The 24,801-nt window shown below is 40.8% G+C and overlaps 2 protein-coding genes across 5 annotated transcripts in view; one reads left to right on the plus strand and one right to left on the minus strand.

The window, feature by feature from the left end:
• Positions 1-24,801, plus strand: part of LOC124040032 (outer mitochondrial transmembrane helix translocase-like) — a 135,262-nt gene that overhangs the window by 99,141 nt on the left and 11,320 nt on the right.
• LOC124040034 (phosphatidylinositol 3,4,5-trisphosphate 3-phosphatase and dual-specificity protein phosphatase PTEN) lies at positions 5,562-23,127 on the minus strand. 4 transcript variants are annotated; one of them, XM_046356746.1, is made up of 10 exons: positions 22,388-23,126; positions 19,499-19,583; positions 15,238-15,282; positions 13,839-13,882; positions 13,470-13,708; positions 12,970-13,111; positions 11,451-11,519; positions 10,876-11,042; positions 10,425-10,640; positions 5,562-10,198 (listed from the first exon to the last, which is right to left on the minus strand). In XM_046356746.1, exons 1-10 carry the CDS (start codon positions 22,464-22,466, stop codon positions 10,013-10,015), a joined length of 1,272 nt encoding a protein of 423 aa, XP_046212702.1. In that variant the 5' UTR covers positions 22,467-23,126; the 3' UTR covers positions 5,562-10,012. The 4 variants fall into 4 exon arrangements, with proteins under 4 accessions (XP_046212702.1, XP_046212703.1, XP_046212704.1 ...); XM_046356747.1 differs by having other exon boundaries at positions 10,434-10,640; positions 22,388-23,124; XM_046356748.1 differs by lacking the exon at positions 11,451-11,519 and having other exon boundaries at positions 22,388-23,127.

The following is a 24,801-nucleotide window of genomic DNA, read 5'->3' on the forward strand; positions in this document are numbered from 1 at the left end:
TAATCAAGCCCACTACTGTTGTGTCGTCTTCAAACTGGATGATTGAGTTGGAGGCGTGCTTGGCAATGCAGTCATGTGTGAACAGGGAGTACAGGAGGGGGCTGAGCACACACCCTTGTGTTGCCCCAGTGTTGAGGATCAGCGGAGTGGAGGTGATGTTTCCTACCTTCACCACGTGGGGGCGGCCCGTCAGGAAGTCCAGGACCCAGTTGCACAGGGTGGGATTCAGACCCAGGGCCTCGAGCTTAATGATGAGCTTGGAGGGTACTATGGTTTTGAATGCTGAGCTATAGTCAATAAACAGCATTCTTACATAGATATTCATATTCTCCAGATGGGATAGGGCAGTGTGTAGAGTGATGGTGATTGCATCATCTGTGGATCTATTGGGGCGGTAAGCAAATTTAAATGGGTCTAGGGTGGCAGGTAAGGTTGGGTGGCAACATGAGGGTGATTTGGGCATTCGCCTGAAACTCAAACACCATTCAGACAGGCACTGTCTGTGACTTCTGCTGAGACTTTGGAAGCGTTGCAGCTACAAAACGTCACCTTGGAAACTTTTTACGAGCTCCAACACACATCAATAAACAGTCTTCGGACAATATTTAATTTACATTCTGTCCATATGGATTGTAAAGACACAGTCGTGGCCAAAAGTTTTGATGATGTCCTCAGTTTGTATGATGGCAATTTTCATATACTCCAGAATGTTATGAAGAGTGATCAGATGAATTGCAAATAATTGCATAGTCCCTCTATGCCATGCAAATGAACTGAATCCCCCAAAAACATTTCCACTGCATTTCAGCCCTGCCACAAAAGGACCAGCTGACATCATGTCAGGGATTCTCTCATTAACACAGGTGTGAGTGCTGATGAGGACAAGGCTGGAGATAACTCTGTCATGCTGATTGAGTTCAAATAACAGACTGGAAGCTTCAAAAGGAGGGTGGTGCTTGGAATCATTGTTCTTCATCAGTCAACCATGGTTACCTGCATGGAAACATGTGCCGTCATCATTGCTTTGCACAAAAAGGGCTTCACATGCAAGGATATTGCTGCCAGTAAGATTGCACCTAAATAAACCATTTTATCGTATCATCAAGAACTTCAAGGAGAGCGGTTCAATTGTTGTGAAGAAGGCTTCAGGGCGCCCAAGAAAGTCCAGCAAGCACCAGGACCGTCTCCTAAAGTTGATTCAGCTGCGGGATCAGGGCACCACCAATACAAAGCTTGCTCAGGAATGGCAGCAGGCAGGTGTGAGTGCATCTGCACGCACAGTGAGGCAAAGACTTTTGGAGGATGGCCTGGTGTCAAGAAGGGCAGCAAAGAAGCCACGTCTCTCCAGGAAAAACATCAGGGACAGACTGATATTCTGCAAAAGGTACAAGGATTGGACTGCTGAGGACTGGGGTAAAGTAATTTTCTCTGATGAATCCTCTTTCCGATTGTTTGGGGCATCCGGAAAAAAGTTTGTCCTGAGAAGACAAGGTGAGCGCTACCATCAGTCCTATGTCATGCTAACAGTAAAGCGTCCTGAGACCATTCATGTGTGGGGTTGCTTCTCAGCCAAGGGAGTGGGCTCACTCCCAATTTTGCCTAAGAACACAGCCATGAATAAAGAATGGTACCAACACATCCTCCGAGAGAACTTCTCCCAACCATCCAGGAACAGTTTGGTGACTAACAACGCCTTTTCCAGCCTGATGGAGCACCTTGCCACAAGGCAAAAGTGATAACTAAGTGGCTCGGGGAACAAAACATTGATATTTTGGGTCCATGGCGAGGAAACTCCGCAGACCTTAATCCCATTGAGAACTTAAAATTATTTTTGAAAACCTCAATGACGGCCTAGGAACAGTGGGTTAACTGCCTGTTCAGGGGCAGAACAACAGATTTGTACTATGTCAGCTCGGGGGTTTGAACTTGCAACCTTCCGGCTACTAGTCTAACACTCTCAACACTAGGCTACCCTGCCGCCCCTGTGGTCAATCCTCAAGAGGCGGGTGGACAACCAAAACCCACAAATTCTGACAAACTCCAAGCATTGATTATGCCGTCAGTCAGGATGTTGCCTAGAAGTTCATTGACAGCATGCCAGGGCAGATTGCAGAGGTCTTGAAAAAGAAGGGTTAACACTGCAAATATTGATTCTTTGCTTCAACTTCATGTAATTGTCAATAAAAGCCTTTGACACTTATGAAATGATTGTAATTATACTTCAGTATTCCATAGTAACATCTGACAAAAATATCTAAAGACACTGAAGCAGCAAACTTTGTGGAAATTAATATTTGTGTCATTCTCAAAAATTTTGGCCACGTCTGTACAGTTGAACTCAGAAGTTTACATACACTTAGGTTGGAGTCATTAAAACTTGTTTTTCAACTACCACAAATTTCTTGTTAACAAATTTTAGTTTTGGCAAGTCGGTTAGGACATCTACTTTGTGCATGACAAGTAATTTTTCGAACAATTGTTTACAGACAGATTATTTTACTTATAATTCACTGTATCACAATTCCAGTGGATCAGAAGTTAACATACACTAAGTTGACGGAGCTTTTAAACAGCTTGGAAAATTCCAGAAAATTATTCCATGACTTTAGAAGCTTCTGATAGGCTAATTGACATAATTTGAGTCAATTGGAGGTAGACCTGTGGATGTATTTCAAGGCTTACCTTCAAACTCAGTGCCTCTTTGCTGAACATCATGGGAAAATCAAAAGAAATCAGCCAAGACGTCAGAAAAAAAATTGTAGACTTCTACAAGTCTGGTTCATCCTTGGGAGCAATTTCCAAATGCCTGAAGGTACCACATTCATCTGAACAAACAATAGTAATCAAGTATAAACACCATGGGACCACGCAGCCGTCATACCGCTCAGGAAGGAGACACATTCTGTCTCCTAGAGATGAATGTACTTTAGTGCAAAAAGTGCAAATCAATCCCAGAACAAAAGCAAAGAACCTTGTGAAGATGCTGGAGGAAACAGGTACAAAAGTATCTATGTCCACAGTAAAACGAGTCCTATATCGACATAACCTGAATGGTCGCTCAGCAAGGAAGAAGCCACTGCTCCAAAACCGCCATAAAAAATCCAGACTATGGTTTGCAACTGCACATGGAGACAAAGATCGTACTTTTTGGAGAAATGTCCTCTGGTCTGATGAAACAAAAATAGAACTGTTTGGTCATAATGACCATCGTTATGTTTGGAGGAAAAGGGGGGCGCTCGCAAGCCGAAGAACACCATCCCAACCGTGAAGCATGGGGGTGGCAGCATCATGTTTTGGGGGTGCTTTGCTGCAGGAGGGACTGGTGCACTTCACAAAATAATTGCAAATGGGTCTTCCAAATGGACAATTACCCCAAGCATACTTCCAAAGTTGTGGCAAAATGGCTTAAGGACAACAAAGTCAAGGTATTGGAGTGGCCATCACAGAGCCCTGGCCTCAATCCCATAGAAAATTTGTGGGAAGAACTGAAAAGGCGTGTGCGAGCAAGGAGGCCTACAAACCTAACTCAGTTACACCAACTCTGTCAGGAGGAATGGGCCAAAATTCACCCAATTTATTATGGGAAGCTTGTGGAAGGATACCCGAAACATTTGACCCAAGTTGGACAATTTAAAAGGCATTGCTACCAAATACTAATTGAGTGTATAAAATTGCTGACCCACTGGGAATGTGATGAAAGAAATAAAAGCTGAAATAAATCACTCTACTATTATTTTGACATTTCACATTCTTAAAATAAATTGGTGATCCTAACTGACCTAAAACAGGGAATTTTTACTAGGATTTAATGTCAGGAATTGTGAAAAACTGAGTTTAAATGGATTTGGCTATAGGTGTATTTAAACTTCCGACTTCAATTGTATCTGATGCTAGAAGATATCCACAGATGATGAGCAATCCTTGGTTGCTGCCAACATGGATCAGTTGAAAAAACTGCATTGGGAAGAAAGGCAACAAGGAAAGGGGAACTGACTTGAGCTGAACTAGTGCAGTTGAGTTGAGGGGAGCTGCATGGGGAATTTGATTATCAACAGGCTAGAGAGAGAGATAGTCTCGTTCGTTAATGAGAGGCACACCACAATGCTCAAATCTCACTTCTTCTTTTTCATACTGCTGAAAATATCAGCTTCCACCGGGGCTGTGGTGGTGTTTGCTAACGACAACAGGACGCAGAGCAGTCAGTTATACAGGAGGGGAACGTGCATCTACTGACTGTCTGTATCAATGTCACTAACATCATTGGGGGGGGGGGGGGGGGGGTTCTGTTCACATATACACTAGCAGGCAGCACGCACTTCACCACATACTTAGTATTCACAAATCATGTTTGTACGGAAATGTCACAAATTACAATTCCATAAGTGATGTCTGTCTTTCCTATCATTTCAAAAGATCAGGCCACACAATTCGCTGTCATTTGTGGGAAAAACATAGTACAATTTCTGCCACATCAAAGAACAAATACAAAATGGTGAATCCTTCACACTGACAATAGGAGCCATCGAGGATATTAGCAAACAAAAAGAGAACACAGTTTCCTGTGTTAAAGAATCATTGAAGGACATTTGATGCATGCATTACCAAGCAATGAATGTGCTCAATATCACAGCACTGTCCTTGAAGGTATCATGAAATGTCATCTGTATTCTATTATCAGATCATACTTAAAGTACGGTGATGGCACCATTATTTTTTGGATAAAGAGGCTTAATGTTTCCAAAACAGAGGTCATTCAGATTTACAGGGCTTGCAGTCAGAGTATACAACCACTTCATTATCTCACTCATAGATTGACTAAGCGAGACCATCGACATGACTTCTCACAAACTCCTGGCATCTTAAAAGCAAGCTATTTACACACAGCAGTAAACATTTCCCAGCCTTGAGAGAATGTGACGCCACAATGACCATGTCTGTCCCAGCCCTGGGACCTAGAGGCTTTGCACACAAGCTCACACTCATGGTCATCCTACAACCCTCTTCTCCATAGCTAGTAGTACTGTTCATTATCCAGTTCTACTTGAATCAGAATGCATCAACATACTTAATGATCATTTGATGTGTCAAGGACCATAATAGGATACTTCTCTAATTAACACCTTTCATCTAAAAGCAAAGTTATGCTTGATACGAAAATCTGTCCGGAGTCTCCGTATGGAGGGTGTGATGCAATTGCACAGACCTCCTCCGTTGCCATGCAGAGGCCAAATTGAGCTCTGTACCGCGTCGCCGTGCGCCTCCCAAATTTTCCAACAATGCGGAAGGCTACGTATAGCTCCGCATTGACATGATTGGTTGATTGTAGGTAGGGGGTGGGAAGTCCTGTATAAACACAAACTCCCTTCCTTGACAACAGCTCTGCTCAACGCCACGAAGCACAAATGCCCGGCTATCTGCTGAGGCCGTATCACCGTAAACACTGTCAATGCAGATGTCGGATTGACCATGCAGCACCTTTTAATAATGGAGATGAATAATTCTCATTTTACTGGTCAGCATAAGATAACGGTGGATCACAAATCAGGTATCTCACACAAACAGACAAGAATGAGACTTTATTGGACTTACGTGAAGTTTATAACACTAAGATAATGGGCAGTTTACACATACAATAACAAACAGACATCTGATTTGTATGAGCATAATTATAACCTGTACAAGTCTTTCCGTACATCGTTGGTTGTGTATTCTCAGTGCATAGCATTACACACAGAGCAACTGTTGCACAGCACAATAGTATCCGAACAGGCTGAAATGGAATAAGGCTGTTTTTTTTGTTTTTTGTTTTTTAAAGACTGAAAATAGAGTGAGTTAACATACCTTTGCACAAAATTAAACCCAGGGAGAAAAAAAATCCTAAAAATAAAAAAAATGGCGAGTGGCAGGAACCAGGCAGCTAGCCCTGCCCACTTTTGCAGGTAAAGCCTATTTTGATTTATTGCACCCCTTCCATCTGCATGCATGACATGTCCTACAACAGTATTTAACAAGCACTTTTTTAAAAAACGTTTTATTTATTTTTCTCAAATAGTAAACAAGAGGCACTTTGTGGCAACCACAGACAGGCATCATAACATATTGCACAAATCAGCTAAAAACGAGTGACATGAATCTTACACACTGGCACCTTTAAGATGATTTTAATTTTTTTTTTTAGAGCTGAAACTTAATTATTTTTGATGCTGCCCGTGAACTCCACAGGTCTTAGCCCGTGCCATATAAAAATGGTTCCCGTAGGTTTCCCCTTTACTATATTTGTACTTTATGTTAAGGTACTGTGGCAAAATGTTTTTCAAGTGGGGCTACAGATGTCTAGGGGATGGCTTATGGCCTTAACTCGAAGTAACTGTCCAGTGTTTCCAGATTTCTACAAATGATGTACTTTTCCTTAAAAAAAAAGGGTAATTAAGCATGTTAAAAAGTAGCTTCTCTGTGTTAGAATGGTGTGGGCATATACCGGTCATTAAAAATATCAAATGCAAGTAGACAGCTGATTGGACAGCTCAGCCAATAAGGCAGGATGACATTCTCTGTAAGGAAATGGCAAGCATTTTTTTAAACAGGCAGACAACTTTTAGGTGTTGAGTATTTTTTTCTTCCAATGTATGCTTTTGCCACAAATGAGTATAAGACGAGTCAACATTATATGGATAGGAGTTAACTTTTGAAAAAGTTTGAATTTCACTGGACAGTTACTTTAAAATAAGCTCGTTAACAGGGATGCCCTTGAATAGATTCATACATTTAAGCTGCTGAACATCCAAAATAGTAAGCATATGATCCAGATCTACTAATCGGGCTAAAAATAAATACTACCTGCAGAGTGTCTTTAACAGAATACTGTCATAAATAGTTTATTCATTTTTTTCCTCCAGATTTTTTTCATTTTTATATAATAAAAGGGTCAGGACATTTTTCATTCAAACACCTTTTGGTTTCTATGGGGGGGATGCATGGATACAAGATTAAGGTACAACTAGCCATGTTATTCCACCTTCTTTCACTGATTGCAAGGCATTTGTTTTACTGAGGGGAACAACGGAGGGGGGGGGGGGGGGGGGGGGGATACTGTGGACCACTGACTGAAACCCTGCAAAAACCTGTAACAGTGCAAAAGTCTAGTACAATATGTTGCTCTATTAATAATAGCTTTAAATAAGTACTTGAACTATCAAGTCAGTGCTTGGGCAGAATGGTAGATTTCAAAGCAGTAGCAGAGTAAGCATTGTCAACTTCAAGTAAGGCAAAGAATACCTCCATAGGCCCCGCCTCCAAGAACAAAGAAAATGTTGAATAAAATAAGCTTACTTTTGGCAGGTTTTCAGTGAAGTAATAAAATGTAAACAAAAATATAACATCTAGATTGAGTGTTCCTGGATTAGCTAGTGTACATTTTGCAATGAAGAAGTGTCTCCTTTCAACACCTAGGGAAAGTATTCTTTCTAAAAAAACAAGTCGAGATAAAACAATGTGTGATGGGGTTGTGAAAAGAGGGAACCCTTAATGTCAAAAGTACAAGAAAAGGCAGCTTACATCACTACCCACTGAAGATTCCTGCCCAAGAGACTGAAGATTTTTGGTCTGGCCCGTAGCATGCCACAGGTCAGGTGTTACTTTTTCTTTTGGCATGCTTAAAAGAAATGATGCATAATTAAATATGCTCATATAGTTTAGGGATTTGTATATATTTCTGAAGCAAGCACAAGACTTTCTGTAAAATCTGTAGCTGCACTATTCTCATTCCTCCACGAAATGAAACCTGTTTGTAAAAAGGAAAAGAACAGAACAAAAAAAACAGAAAAAGAACCCCAGCCAGTAAAGGACAGCGACTGCAGAAGTATGCAGAAGTATGCACGTGGGCGTACACGTTAACAGTTCTCACACACAGAAGTAGTGTGTGCCACTGAAATGACTTGCACCATATGATTGGAACAGATTCTTGGCTCTGTTGTTATTATTGATCTTAAGTATGCAGTTTGGCAGTTTGTAAGCACCTTTTGTTGGATATACAAGTGCAACTCCACGGTAACAGAGTGATGCAGAGTCTTAAGAGTTTTCACTTAGAATGTCAAACAAAAACCAATGATTGCAAAGTTAAACAAACAATACAAGTCTATAGACAAGGACTACTTCATTTCCACTGGATTTTACAAAAACACATTTACTTGAAGAAAAAGCTTGGTAACAGAATGATTTGTGATGTTGGTGCAATCATTCTGTTACCAAACTTTACATCTGCACTTGTCCTTCAAGTAAATGTGTTTTTGTAACATTTTCTGTGGAAATCGTTAAGTAGTCCTTGTGCATAGAGTTGTATGGTTTGTTGAACTTTCCAATCATTTGGTTTTTGTTTGACATATAAAGTGAACAATTTGAGTCTCAGCATCACTCGGTTTCCGTGGAATTGCCAACAAGTGATCCGGATCTCATTGGACCAAGTACGATAAGGCTGCAAACAAGTCAGTCAAGGAGCCATAGATCTGATTTCACAAGAGAAAGATACCTAGAGCGCCTAAGTTCACATATTATCCACTCCTGGGTTGATCAAAACCTGCATTAACACCCTTGGATCGGTTCAGAGACAACGCTTTACATTCAATACCTCTGCTCCCACGGTCTCTGACCAAGCATCAGCTCTAAGCCTATGGGCCTTACTGAACTCAGAGTAGGTCACCATCACCACCACTTCTGGTGTGTCCAGACACATACTAAGATGACAAAAGTGCAGTTTGTCAACAACAACAAAAACAACACTTTCTAGAGACTGAGGAGAAACCGACACAATCACTAATGCAGGTTTTGATACATGTTCTAGTACGGCATGTTAAAAGGTACACATTTGGAACAGCTTACCCCTCTATAAGCACATGACACACTGAAGTAGTCACAAATTCAAAACATGAACCATCAAGTCAGTCAGCACTCTGTACTATTGTCTTCTGTGATGATCCCCAAAACTATCTGGTTACCATTAAAATGAGGGGAAACGCCATGTACTGTATCATAAAAACACAAGGCCATTCTACATGGCTTGCCAAAAGACTGAAATCATGCCTGCAGATACCATGAGAATAAAGTATGTCATTTTTGACCTCCTGGCTAAATACAATCAGATCTTAAATGACTTTAGAAATCTTAGTTTTTTGTTGTTGAAAAACATTGTATACAATTTATTAAACAAGATGGACATCGATTCCAATAACATGCACACTGTTTGTCGTTTAACTATAGTGTTAACGTTATTGCAACACTGGCTTCCCTGCAGTTCTCTGTTATATTATTTATCTTAACATAAAAACATCAACAATACACGGGATACTGCTTTTCTGCATACCTTGAACAGAAATGGTAGAAGGAATGGACATTGGTTAGATGTCATGTAGCTTAATAATAATGACAATAACAATAATCAAAATTCAACTGGAGAAATTCTAACATGCAGTTTATACTGCACAAACTCATGTGAGACAGCCTGCAAAAAGCACAAGGAGCATTCACAGTAGGTAGGATGAAAGGGGGGGGGGGGGGGGTAAGGGCGTGGTGGAGGACAATGGATGAAGGGGGAGAAAGTGACAGAAGCACTGGCCTTGGTTTCCACAAGGAGATGGAGCAGCCAAATGTAGATTTCCAATAAGCCTCTCCAATACCAGATCTCCCATCTCCTGATCGTGGAAATCTTCTCTAGTCTTTGACAACAACAAAAAAGGTATATTACATTACAGCTACTGAACCTTTTTCCACTCAACAACGGTGTCAATACTTTTCGGATGAAAGAGTGGGGGGCGGGGCAAAAAAGTAAAAAAATAAAATAAAATTGGTCAGCATTATTGTTCTTAAATTGGTGGCATTTTCCATGACGCAAATGTCTTGCTGCCATAGGTTGGTGAGGAAAAAAGTACTTGCTTTTCAGTTTATATTCAAGTTCTCCTTTTTTCCCCCTGAAAGCAGTATTTTTTTCCTCTTTTTCTTTTTCACATCCCATAGAAATCTCTCACACTTTTGTTATTTGTGTGAGTTGCTCTTCGTCGAACGGTTCATTCTCTGGGTCAGAGTCTGTGGTGTCAGAGTATCGGTAATGGTCAGGCTCGTTGTCACTAACGTCTGGCGTTACCGAGGTGGAAGTGCTGGCTTCGGAGTTGAAGGGGTCCTCCACAGTCTTGGTAAAGTACAGCTTCACCTGTAATACCAGAGAAAACAACATCATTATCCACATTCTGAAACATGGTAACAAGAGCTATACCAAGCGGAAACATTTGAATCTAATTACAATGATTTGCTCTTCTGAACTGCGGCAAAAGTTCATGAGAGCAATTACGTTGGCAGTCAAATTATTTCCCAATTACTAATCAAATGGGTACGTACCCCCCCCCCCCCCCCCCCCAATGAAATTAAGTCTCAATCACCTGACTGACCTTGAAGTTGGGGGAGAAGTATCTGTTTGCTTTATCCTTGTTGGCCTTGTCCAGGTCGTTCTTCGTCAGTGAGAGGATCAGGCATTCCTTGTCGTTGTCTCCTGTGGTTGGGATTCCTTCCTGCTCCTTCGGTAATGTCCCGTTCTCCACCTTCTCGTCTGGTCCAGGGATGAAGAAGGTGTTCACCCAGAAGTGAAACATCTTGTCCTGATGGAAAAATACATGGGGGAGGGAGGGGTGAATAAAAGCAAGACATGACTCCAAAAAGCAGTTACATCATCTCAAATGCAAAACAAATGTAGGCTATACTCCAATCCAAAATCAGAATGAATGTTTTTCAGTTAAATCCTGACATTCCTCATAATGAATCGGAATAGGCTGCTAAAAACACCTCATTTAATATGCACATAAAAACATAAATCATATAAATCAGGAACCACACCTTCTTCATCATTTTGTTCTGTTTGTGGAAGAACTCCACCTTGATGTCTCCACACACAGGCAGCGGCTGGGGGAACTCAAAGAACACGTACTTCTCCTCCCGACGTGTGTTCACCGGGTTGGACGTGTGGATCTTTACCTTCAGCTGGTACACCACAAACTGAGGATCTGTGGGGGGGGCACAACAAGTTAACGCCAGTCACTCTCCTGGAGGGTGGTGAGACCACAGCACAGCAACTACAACCGGGTATCTATTATTTACATCTAGGCAAATTATGAAAAGAGGACAGCAGAGAAAGGGACAGAATTACATAGTACCACTGCCAGGAATATTAAATATAGAAAAGACTGTTACAGTAACATGCGATAAGGGCCCTAAGAAGAGAAGAGTTGACCAAAGCCAAGCTCATTTAAGGGAGCACTTCTAGTCTAGAATCAGTCCACTGGGTTGTGCGGGATGCAGAGTTGATTGTTACCATATTAAGTTCTAACGACTCCAACAAACACGGACTTCTAAATCTACAACAACCTCCTAGTCAAACATGTAAACATTGGATGAAAGCTGCTTATTATTACCCCAGTGCCAATTCCCTTTTCTGAAACCGTGTGGAATCTGCTCACTCTTGTTTTTAACGGAAGTGTCCCCTTAGAGAGAGAGAAAAAAAAAGAGAAGAGATTAACAGAGTTCTGCTGCCCTGCCTGGGCTTGGGGAGGGAGTGGGTGGGTAGGTTATCACCAGGGCTATGTACAAACATACTGTATACAGGCTTACAACCACCCATAAACCGATCCTGACTCACCATTTCCACATGCGAACAGCAACTTCCTGTTGTCAAGTTATTAGGAGCTTAACCAGTATAATAACAATTACATAATGGCCCTTAAAATCAATCCTAATATTCATATTAATGCATCTCCTAACATATAGGCCTAAATAAGCAGCAGCTGACATTTTTCTGAGAAACTGCCAGAAAACACAATCTTTACATTGCTGCTATTCACTAAGATTTTATAAAAAGGAGAGGGGCGGGTGCTTGGGTGTTGATTAAATTAAACCACTTCAAATGTTGTGTGTTGTGTCATGGGAACTGACCACATAGGGTGGGGTCACATCATGCTGTGGGTGTGTGTGTGTGTGTGTGTGTGTGTTCAGAACTAGGCCAGGGATTCACAAAGTCTGAAAGGCACTTGCCAAATCAAGCAGTCGGGAGTATGTTTTGATTTGCCCGAAAATGTCAATTCATTATTTACAGGAAGAAGTGTCATATATTGCTTGCCTATCCCCTACACACAGTGGGGAGGAATCAGAAATATGATAACTGGAATTCTTTGTATTTTGGTTGTTATCAGTGAAATAAATCTCAGAGCAGGCTCAACTTGCCAGACTGCCGTAAGTTGTCCGTCTTTCGCTTAAACAATGGGGAGGAACCAGAAAGATCAGTTTTTGGCTACTGGAATTCTTTGTTGCTTAGTCGTTTTCTCTATTTTTTGAAAAAATATCACCTGCCCAAAGGTGCAACCTCAGAGCAACTGCTCAGTTCACTTCCCCCAGGCAATAGGTCATCCCTGTAGGGCCCGCTAAAGGGGCAGGGGAAGTGTCAGAAAAATGTGGACAAAGGAAGTGAAGAGGTGAAATGCCAGACACAGCTGACAAGAGCAGCCACTGACGACAGACTCAAGCAAAGGGGGTTGTTATATCATAGGTCCTTATAGGCCTGTAGTCATCTTCTGGCTATCCAGCAAGGTATAAACTCCCTTATCTGATGATGCATGCAGCCAAGTCAAATGACCAGTGAGCCAAGCAAATAATACCAGTGAAAATACACCATGCTGTTTTGACTAGCATAACCATAATTGCAAAACGATACACTCCACTGTGATTAATGTCAGTGTTGCATGGAGAAAAATCGAAGAAAAAAAAAAGAAAAAAACATGCAACATCGAGAACCAAAGCTGTGCAGAGCAAAGCAGAGGATAGGGGCAGGACAATCAACTGAAGATCACATTGTGAAAGCCAGTAGCACACAAGCCCAAGGTAAGACAGGATACAGGAAAGAAATAGGATTGAGACCAATGACAAGGGGAAAGCACTTACTACACGTTCCGCCACTGAACATGGGCACCGTCTCGAACACCATCTTGTGGAACAGCAGAGCCACTGGTTTGTACTCCAGCTGGTTCTTCAGAAGGTGGCTGTAGTAGTAGACATACCGCCTCTGACTGGGGATCGTTACTCCCTGTGGAATGGGAAAGAGAAACACTTAGTGAAACTGAAGATTTTCACTGGCAGTAAAGGGGATGACGACAAGCCTTTATATGATCCTAAAAAATGTTAAAGCCTGCAACTATTCATCATGTAGCCTACAATTAAAACAAAGATTAGCGATACTAGCAACACCCATGATGAACAGGTCTATGGTGTTGACATTATCATCATTTTATCTGTTTAACCCTTATCTTACCAGCAAGGTAAGTTGAAAATGACCTGAGTTTGAGTGGAGATCAGAGGGGTTGAATGAGCCAACTAGAAAATGGGGATGGATCAGTTTCCATAACAGTAAGACGGCCAGATTGGAACAATAAAAAAAAAAGTACCTTCTTATCTCTGGTCCTGACTTCGCCGTAGAAGTCGAGAGCTTCTTGTGCTTTGAGGAACTTGCCCCGGTGTAATAGGTAAGCACAGATCATGACACCCGTACGTCCCTTTCCAGCTTTACAGTGAATCGCCGCCACATGATTGTCGTCTTCACTTAACCAAAGGTCAAGATCTTCGCAGAACGGTTTGATCAGCTCCAGCTGGGGCGGATTGTGATCCTCAAACGGATATTGTGCAACTGGAGAGAGACAGACAGAGACCGGGCTCAGTTAGTTATCGTCACACGTGGGTTTTTAGTGAAAGATTGATTCATTCACCGACTGCCTGAAAGACAGTGATAATGGTTTCACTCTGCTGTAATATCTAACCTCTGCAATTGAATTTGGTTGCGTCATAATGTCGCTCAGCGCACCTATAAAAAAGGGACAAACAAAATACGTTGTTATAATACTGGGATTCAAACAGCCGCCTTCTTTCTTTTGTACAATTTGTCAGCATATTACATGATGTAAGATCCCTCTGATGTGTGCTAGAGTGTTACAGCAACTGCAACCTCAACTTCCACACAGATTCATGAAAAACTGTTAATTGTATATTGTCTACTTCCCCTCTGATTCTCATGACCACTAATAAGAGAAATGTTGTTAACCAGTAGATATGTTTCCATCCAATTGCCAACAGATTTTCAGGAGAATATTATTATTATTTTATTTTTTAAATCTGCATAAAAACAACGAGCATTTTCCCACCAGAATTGAAATGGTTGCGGATAAAAGGCTGTGCATGATGATGTAATGCACGTAAAAATAACTGAAATTCCCATGTACCAAACAAAAAATACAAGTTAAATGGGTTTCAAATCGTATTTTCAACCATACTGATGCTTGTCACACACACAAAAAAATGGTCTTGGCACACACATTATAGCCAACAGCTCACAGATACAGTGTGAGTATAGCATACAAGATGATATTATTATAGACAAAAATAGCAAGATATTTGTCAAACAGCAGCCCTGAATTGATAATCATGTCACCAGAATAAGACCTTCTATATTTATTGGAAAGGAGCATCAAATCTCATCAACGTTCACTTTCACCACCCTGTGAAGTTCATCTTAACTTATCTGTAGCATAATAAGCTGCAAGCTTGTAGTGGGAGGACCACACAATATATCATTGTGTGACTCCCAAGTTTACTTCAATATGGTTATTTTACCAATATTTGTGCATTTAAAAAAAATCCCACCTTGTCTAGCGTATTTTGTTTTGTCGACATTTGGAAAGTTCACCGATAGATTTGCTGTTTCGTGACATTTTATCCGGCATATACTTTACTACTCACATAAAAAAAAAGTTGGATGGAAAACTGGTTAATGAGAAACCTGTGGTCTTTAGTATCTTTGTAGCGCGCAGTGAGTCATTCGGTTAATGCCAGTCTACTAACTAAACGACTTCATACTGAGTGAGGAAGACATTGTCGTAAATTCCCTTTCCAGGGTAAAATTATGCCAAAGGTTACCATGATATGATTGTTCTACCCCTTCATCACAATGCCTAGGCCTATCCATCAAGAACCACTGATGACTAAAGGCAAATAAGTGGCTACTGCGGTTTGCATTCTCAAAAACATGAGGACTTTTCTTCCTCCGGGCCTATACTCCACAGACATTTTCTGCATGCATCAGACATAACTTTGCAGTACAGCAACCGCCACTGACCATACTGCATATGCACAAGCAAAATAGTCAGACATCAGGGTACTCACAGATTATATATCTTGTAATGATTTTTGTGTTTAGAGTCCAGAAACCTGAGGAGAGAAAGGGAGGAGAATTACTTTTCCATCCGGCACAATTTTATTCAGATTCGGGTCCGATCTAAACCTTTCAACACTAACTTGCAGAGTGTAATGACAGCATGTCATAGGGGCAGACTGACAGGCTTTCAGACAAGCACAATAATAGTGTGACAACATTGACTATCCAGGGTTCTACTTTTTCCCAATGGCGACACTGGTGCTACCAACTTTTTCAAGTGGTGGCACTAGCACATAATTTGGTCGCACCAGTTTTATTTTATATTTGATAAAGGCCTGACCTGTCCCCCATAATGTGTCTGCATTCCTTCCAGAACCTGACGAACAATGACTAGCCATCTTTTAACGTAGCCCTTGTGTTCTTACATTGATTTGGATAGATTTACTGTAACAGCACAAAAGAGACTTCAAATAAAGTGCAACATTTATTTATTGAAGATTTCAAAGTACCATGTGTTCTTTTCTGCAAAATCCTCTAGAGAGCAGAATTTGACAAAATGATACTTAATGACTGCAAAAATAAGGCGAGGTGGGGGGGGGGGGCACCAGTGTTTGGCTAGCAGTATTTCTTATAGCGTGAGCACCAGTGTTGGGCTAGCAGTATTTCTTATAGCGTGAGCAGCACCAGTGTTTGGCTAGCAGTATTTCTTATAGCGTGAGCACCAGTGTTGGGCTAGCAGTATTTCTTATAGCGTGAGCAGCACCAGTGTTGGGCTAGCAGTATTTCTTATAGCGTGAGCACCAGTGTTTGGCTAGCAGTATTTCTTATAGCGTGAGCACCAGTGTTTGGCTAGCAGTATTTCTTATAGCGTGAGCACCAGTGTTGGGCTAGCAGTATTTCTTATAGCGTGAGCAGCACCAGTGTTTGGCTAGCAGTATTTCTTATAGCGTGAGCACCAGTGTTGGGCTAGCAGTATTTCTTATAGCGTGAGCAGCACCAGTGTTTGGCTAGCAGTATTTCTTATAGCGTGAGCACCAGTGTTTGGCTAGCAGTATTTCTTATAGCGTGAGCACCAGTGTTGGGCTAGCAGTATTTCTTATAGCGTGAGCAGCACCAGTGTTTGGCTAGCAGTATTTCTTATAGCGTGAGCACCAGTGTTGGGCTAGCAGTATTTCTTATAGCGTGAGCAGCACCAGTGTTGGGCTAGCAGTATTTCTTATAGCGTGAGCAGCACCAGTGTTGGGCTAGCAGTATTTCTTATAGCGTGAGCAGCACCAGTGTTGGGCTAGCAGTATTTCTTATAGCGTGAGCAGCACCAGTGTTGGGCTAGCAGTATTTCTTATAGCGTGAGCAGCACCAGTGTTGGGCTAGCAGTATTTCTTATAGCGTGAGCAGCACCAGTGTTGGGCTAGCAGTATTTCTTATAGCGTGAGCAGCACCAGTGTTGGGCTAGCAGTATTTCTTATAGCGTGAGCAGCACCAGTGTTGGGCTAGCAGTATTTCTTATAGCGTGAGCAGCACCAGTGTTGGGCTAGCAGTATTTCTTATAGCGTGAGCAGCACCAGTGTTTGGCTAGCAGTATTTTTTATAGCGTGAGCAGCACCAGTGTTGGGCTAGCAGTATTTCTTATAGCGTGAGCAGCACCAGTGTTTGGCTAGCAGTATTTCTTATAGCGTGAGCAGCACCAGTGTTGGGCTAGCAGTATTTCTTATAGCGTGAGCACCAGTGTTGGGCTAGCAGTATTTCTTATAGCGTGAACACCAGTGTTGGGCTAGCAGTATTTCTTATAGTGTGAGCACCAGTGTTGGGCTAGCAGTATTTCTTATAGCGTGAGCACCAGTGTTGGGCTAGCAGTATTTCTTATAGTGTGAGCACCAGTGTTGGGCTAGCAGTATTTCTTATAGCGTGAGCACCAGTGTTGGGCTAGCAGTATTTCTTATAGCGTGAGCACCAGTGTTGGGCTAGCAGTATTTCTTATAGCGTGAGCACCAGTGTTGGGCTAGCAGTATTTCTTATAGCGTGAGCACCAGTGTTGGGCTAGCAGTATTTCTTATAGCGTGAGCACCAGTGTTGGGCTAGCAGTATTTCTTATAGCGCACTTGCGCATCAATCCAGTATCCATTTATGTAGCACATAATCATGATTCTGCCAGGTAGGCATAAAGGCTATTTTATAGTTACATTTTAATTGCCTTTTCATCTAGCTGAAAACAGTTAGGCCATCATTAGTATCGCTAACGGCTACACAAAGTGGTAATGTATAGGCCCAACATGCACCACACACAGCAGGGCTTGACATTCAGGTAAATTTGCCAGTGTCAACTTAAAGCTACAGGGTAGCTTTAGCCCGGGTCGAGACTTGACAGGAAAGCAAATGATGTGTGCATAATTTCAAAAGCAGGTGATTTTCATATTTCATTTGCGGGCTGAGAAAGTAGCCTATACAGGGTTCAAACAGAAATTGGCATGTCAAATTCAAGGATTTTCAAGGACTTTTCCAAGCACTTAATTGAAATCGTCAACGACCTACATTTTATATGTCATTGCTGTAATAGCCTAAAGAAAAAAGCTCCCTCCAATGTATGCAACAAAAAATAAGTATGCATTACCACTAAGCATAATGCATTTTTAAATAGGCCTATCCAATGGCATTATGCATTGCCATTTTTACATTCTAAAATATGTCAGAATAATGTGGGCATTGCCTGACAAAATAGACAGCATGCTCCCATCACACTAATTGTATCTGTCCATGTGGTAGCTAGTCAGTCTCGCCATTTCAGATGTTTAAGAGTTGAGGGGTTACTGTATCATGTTTTAAAATGAGGAGGCAACACACAAAAAATCTGGGTATCCTTTGTAATGGAACACTTTGTATGGAAAATCAAAGTTGAAGCCAACATTTGATATTGTGATGCTCATAATAACGGCACATGGATTTACCACAACAGACTAGTGCAACACCCTTCAATTGAAACTGCGTGAAACAAATGAAAGTGCCTACTACCCTCAGAAAAACTGATTAGAAATAAATCCACGAAATAAGTTAATTTTGGCAGTAGAACTTCTAAAATCAGCTACCATAAATTACTTTTCAAGGACAAAAGAGCCCAGAGGAAATGTCTTATTTTGAAGGTGGGCTCTTCTATGATGACCTAATTGGACTTGGCAAATATTCTACCAAGACTTCAAACTTTTTAAATACCTATTCTTGGAGCATCTTTCCTACCATTACCGCTGTTGGTCTTTGCTCCACGCAACAACCAGCTGTTGGGAGAGCTGCGCGCTCTCTTTGCCTGACAGATTATCTATAGGCTGTGTGTGCGCAGCAAGCGTGTGATAAATAAACAGACCTAACGAACACTTCGGGAATCCATCTGTTTTCTTAGCAATTATAGCCTAGAATAAAAATCGCATTATTACAATATTTTTCTCACTGGCCCAAGCGGGACTCTGACGGGGATGATCGACTGGCCCGTAGGGTTTCCAAAATCGCCCCTGTATGTTGAGCCCAGGGGCATTCCCGTGCCGTTGTTGGTTTATTGTTGGTCAACTGAACATTACTGTTTGAAAAAATCATGATAAATAAAAGCTAATTGTGAACCAAAGACTAAACGTGACCAGGTAAAAAAAATAGATTTTAAATACTGGCACCCTTGTGACCAATTAAAAATGTGTGTCGCTCAGCCAAGTCAAACGGTTACAAATGCGACTGTTTTGGTCGCAGTATTGAACCCTGCTATCAGTAGGGCATGTTCGTTATGTCGGTTTATTTATTTAACAGATTGGTTAACACATCTAAAAACTACAGTGTCGGGGAAATGACGAAGGCTGCTTTTTCTGTTCACATTTCAAAAAGCCAGCAACTTTCTGTGTCTACTACAGCCTCCGTAAATCGAAGGAAATTGTTTGGACAATACAACAACCAGGGTCAGGTTAAGTTCACAGGTGACTTGCAGGTCACTCCTTTGGTTTCAGTTGACTAATTAGGTAAGCCTCTGCAGCTGGGATGACAGAATGCATTTCAAACATCCTATTCTTACCACTGTTGCCCATATAATGATAATCCGTGAGAAACAAGATGAGACCAAAGATAGGCCTAGTTTACCAAAGTTTGTGCAAATTCTGTTATGGAATGGGTTTGGTTAAGGTAGTTAGGACATGTTAACTACCTGCTGTTTTCATTTACATGTAACCCTTTTCAGTCATTTACATTCTAAGAAACCCCTTCATTATTTTGACATCCACATTTGGTTTTTTAAGTACTTACCGTACTACGTCATCAATGTTGTTTCTGTAGACACCCTCAAGTCTTTCAGCAGGAAAGCCCATAGCAATTATGTTTGGATAAATATCTGAACGCAGGAGTCAAAGAAACCAGCAGTTTGGTTGCTGAGGTCAGAGACTAAAGGGAAGAATCACACCTAGGCCAATATTAAATCACCAACATACACATACAATTATGATTGTCTATCAATCGTCATTCAATTCACACATCTCGACAACCGTCGCACACACAAACAACTCCTTGATTTGCCCAAACATAGATATCGTATATCACATCTTACACCATACTGTACATGCATTGCTTATTATGCCAGACCAATCATGACAGAGCTGTATGGAGAACAGGACAGAGCATGTGTAATATGGAACAGATGGTGCTCTCTCTACGAGACCCAGTGACGGACATCTAACCTACCAGGCCCCACAAGGGCACCAAATAAATCACATTGTGCCACAGCCAACTGCCCCCGCCCTTCCCATCATCTCTCCGAAAGAGCATTACATCACTTAAATATATGTATAATATAAACGCACACGTCGGTCTAATTTCCTCATGTCACTTGGGAAATATATCCAAGCACAAAATAATTGATTTCATCATACAAAGAAAATGACCTATTTTGTCAAATAATTCATCAGAAATAGGCTACTATTATATGAAATACAAAACGTGATCTCTAAATTATTATTCTATTACTGTTAATTTACTGAGACGCGCGCCGTCTCGTCACACGCTCAACTCCTCCGATAGCGTACTTTACATTGGAACTGGCATAACATCACAATGACATCATGCTCAAAAAGTACCCGAGACTACTGCAATGACAAACGCAACGTCAGCATGAGCCTCACATTTAACTGTTCCTATCAAATAAATAGTCAATGGACTGAATGGGATCAATTAAATTGTTCCAGAACATAGGTAGTCTAAAGGCCTACTGCCATTTTCCAGCAACACCATTTAGGAAATGAACATAGAATTTTCATATTCTTAAATAGCACAGACGTAGGCCTATAATAAAATATTTTTAAAAAAAAACTAACATATCATTACAAAAACCTCTTCTAGTCCAATGAAGACGAGGAGTTTCAAATGGCAAATGTCAGTTAAGGCCTAAACCTCTGCTACTAGTGTGGAGGGAAAGGCTTGCTGCTGATGGGAAATCTCATCACAATTTTAAGGCCAATTCCTAGAACTGAATTCATTACATAACAACCATGGCTACATTGCCTTCCCAAACACTGACCAACAATGCCTAGCACTATAGATATATCAAAACAAAGTGATTTAGCTATAATACCACGTTTCACTCATACAATATCTAACTCACACATTATCACAGTTGCTTAGTTAGGAAAATCCTAACCCCTTGGTTCCAAAATGTGGGGTTGGGAAAATGTAAATGTGGTACACTTAAGAAATCTGTACTCTTATCAAACAAATTAATAACGTTCTCTTCAAAATGAGTATAGAATACAACCTTTTAGTGTCAACCAATGGCATTATACAATATGTTGGGACAGCCTACAGGAACAACAATTTTGTGAATATGAACACAGGGCGTTTACTAGGGAATATAATGTTTCCAAATGGGGTCCCCTGCATTTTCTTACATCAATTTGCATTCGCGTGCAGAAAATATATGGGAACCCCTGCCCTAACCCTATTCCAGTTCTGGTTTTTGCACAGAGCTTTCTGAGACCACTGAACCAAGGGACCACAGGCACAAAAAAATGGCTTTGACCATTTCAAGTGCAAGACAAGAAGACATGACAACTGAACATGCCAATAATACCCGGCACTTCCTCCAATCGCTCATAACCTTTACCTGGCTTTAATTTGTGCATTCTACATGCACCTATACTTTCACAATTTAATTGCATACCTTGGTTAGGTGACCCATTTCAGACAAATCTAGCATCTGAACACTTGTCTTTTAAAGAATGCTCTTCTTCGGTCATTCATAACTAAACATTTTATCTCTGACACTGCTCAAATCAATACAAACAAGCTGACCTCATTAAGATATCAAGACAAGCAAACCAAAGGTCTACTGATTACGTTCATTCTAGCACCATGAAATTGGTACATCCCACTAATGAGCAAGTAATATTACAATTTCCCCTCACGCTGATAATGATTCGATGCTTTTGGTCTTTGTGTGGCTAGCAGCAGCAACACTGATTGTGAATATAACGTTAATCCATTAGCTATAGCTTGCTAGATAATTTTGTAGGCCAGAGAACTGCAACAATGCGTCGCAAAAGGTTGATCTCTTTGTTCCCTATCCAGGAGTTAGCTGGCTATATTAGCTAACTAACCAGTTGACCAATTTACAGTTGACAACCAAATAATGAATCAAGACTTCACATAATCAACATCATTTAACTACAGAACATTAGCTAGCCTAGATACATTTTCCTTATGTTATGATGTTGAATCTCTCATTCAATCATGATGTGCAAACTACTAGCTAGCTAGCTAACGTTATGCAAGTTATGGGATATATTTAGCCATCAAGACTGCATTTAATTGAACAGGACAGACACCTTTATCAAATAGCAATTTAGCAAAGAGTAGGTTAGTGTCGTTAGCTCCCTAACGTTAGATAGTTATTATTTCACGATATATTCTAAAACGTTAACTAGCTAACGAGATATATATATATATATTCGAAGTAATGTTCACCGACTACGTTAGCTAGCTAATCATCTTATGGATAAAGGTTAAATTATCAATATAGGCATCCAGGTGTTAGCTACAGTAGCTAGCTAACTGGATACAGTAGCTAACAATTTAATATAGACAATGATGAACATAGACACATTACTGTAGCTAGCTAATATTGCAGACATTGAACAAAAAGGATACAAGTCAAGTCCAAGTCAAACCCATCTTCCTGGTATCTCCTTTTGTTTCGGCTGACAATTTCCTTTATGATTGCAGCCATATCTGTGGCAGGAGTCTTTAACGTTTTTAAATTAAGAGAAAGTATCGTTGCCTTTGTATGAAATGTTGCCAATATTTTTTTCTCCCTCTCAATCCCGTTGGTGTCAAACGTTGACAGCTAGCTAAGCTAGCCGTGCTAGCTAGAATAGTTTTTGCTGCCGATAGGTCATAAAGGAGGGCCTCACTCCGTTCCACCACAGGCCCGGCTTCACAGGTCCCGCAATTTCACATAAAACCCCCCAGATGAATAGGTGATTAATTATCCAGCCCCCGGAGCGTTGTATTTCAAGAGAATACCAAGTATCTGATTTCGCCAAAAGCGCCGTGATTATGCCAGAAAAGTGGAGAGAAATCTCCCCGATGTTCCTTGCCCAGAAAAGTGACTGACACACTCGATCTCAGCACACACGTAGCTAGATATGGCTAGCGCATAGCATGTCAATTATTTAAAAAAAGAAAAAAAAAGCAGTCATCCGACAATTTTTTTTGAGGGAAAATTGACAGCCTCCAGTTCAAAGACTACAAATGTGTTGGATTTTTAATTTTTTTACAACACGCCTGCCGTTCTTCCCTGAAACGTCCCTTTCCCAGTACTGACTCGTTTCTCCCAGCCCCAGGCTGCACTCGCGAACTTCCATCATGGCTTCCGTAAGTTCCGTTCCAATTGAAAAGGGCTACGATTGGACAGAACGTTATGCCGCAGTGTAAAATAGTTCATCAAAGACGTCTCTCCGACAAATTGTAAAATAGTGTAGAATACATTGACAAAGCTATCATTAAATGTCTCTTTAATCTAATAATTTAATTTAGAATGAATTATTTTAATCGGTGTTGGAAGGACATGGGTACTGTAATTGGGGAAGTTACCAATATTTAATTTATGATTCATGACATTGATATGTATATAATCAAATCAGAGACTTTGCGTTGTGCAACTATATACTCAATGTGCTGGATGCATTTGATGTAGCCTTTTTAAATAAGTACATTTCATTGTGTCATGGCATTGTATAAAATCGATGTCTATGGAGCAAATTACAGGTGTATTTGATGAGGAATAAATACATTGTGTGTTGTCTTTTCACTATGCATAGACTAGGAAACAAAAATAAACAGTACATGTCACTCACAATGCATTGCTCTCGCCATTTCAATGTTTTGATACTTGACAACTTCAGAGTTGTTGCACATTTATGCACCTTTTTCACAATGCATTACAGACTAGGAAACCAAAATAAACACAGTTGTTGCATTGTGAGTATCTTGACTTTTCCTAGTTCTCTACCCGGACTGGAGTTTAAGCCAGTGTAGATGACAAGGTACTAGTTGTGGTCACTGGACTTGCTGTGTTAGGGCGCCTCCTGTCAGATTTGCATGGAACATGATGTGAAGTACCTATATACACATTAAGTAACAATAAAAAAAATACGTTTTATGAGAGGGGAGTACCTTCTTTTGCACAATATGGGTTGTAGCCACCTCATTAAATCTAGTTTAACTTGTGTTGTTATTTACCTTGAATTGCATCGGTCTGTACTTTAATATTTATATTTTTGCCAACTTTTACATTACTACATTCCTAAAGAAAACAATGCACTTTTTACTCCATACATTTTCCCTGGTACCCAAAATGACTCGTTACAGTTTGACAGGGAAATGGTCCAATTCATACACTTATTGAGTAGTTTTTTTCCATCAGTCCCATGCCACAGAAATATTGAGGAAATTATTTTAGTGTCTATTCCAAAACAGTAGGGGGCACCTATCACACCGAGCCTCATGCTGACAACTCCCGAACAAGAGTAAGAGTCGGAAGCGCGAGGTGAGTGTCACACCAGTCCACATGAGCAAACGGTGATGGGTTATTTGTTTTTCTACATATGTTAAATGTTCTTATTAGAAATAGATGGATTAATCCAACACATTTCACAAGGTGTCCGGGCTAGCAGGATTTTTTCCCCTACAAAGTAATGACTAATTTTGGCAAGAGGCTGCATGCTAACTGGAAGGTCAAAGCTAGCTCTCGAAAACCGTTCTCCATTTGTAGGGTTTTCAGCGGTTACATTCGCCCACATTTGGCTCCATGTGAACTACAATTCCGACGCTGTAGTTTAGAAAAGGGGGCATATCAGTAGATTGACTTCTTTCATATCAGCAAGACAGAATCACAAAATATACTTACTGTAGCAGTTTTGCACAGAGCCACAAGCTGTGTGTGCCTCCAGTTGACGAACTAACTTGGGTATAAACAAAGGTGTTCAGATCACGGTAGATGGCTAATTAGCACAGGTGGCCGCCTATGTCTTCCTTAAACAAGCGATGTAACTTGAAGATAT

Source organism: Oncorhynchus gorbuscha, linkage group LG07, assembly GCF_021184085.1.
Source record: "Oncorhynchus gorbuscha isolate QuinsamMale2020 ecotype Even-year linkage group LG07, OgorEven_v1.0, whole genome shotgun sequence".
Taxonomy (NCBI): Eukaryota; Metazoa; Chordata; class Actinopteri; order Salmoniformes; family Salmonidae; genus Oncorhynchus; species Oncorhynchus gorbuscha.

Bases quoted from the DNA above. Each gene is read 5' to 3' on its own strand.
- LOC124040034 (XM_046356746.1), bottom strand. From the start codon at position 22,466: ATGGCTGCAATCATAAAGGAAATTGTCAGCCGAAACAAAAGGAGATAC. The intron at 13,709-13,838 runs GTTAGATATTAC...GTCTCTCTCCAG, and splicing joins AACCAAATTCAATTGCAGAG to TTGCACAATATCCGTTTGAG. The intron at 11,043-11,450 runs GTAATAATAAGC...CCCCCCCCACAG, and splicing joins AAAAGGGAATTGGCACTGGG to ATCCTCAGTTTGTGGTGTAC.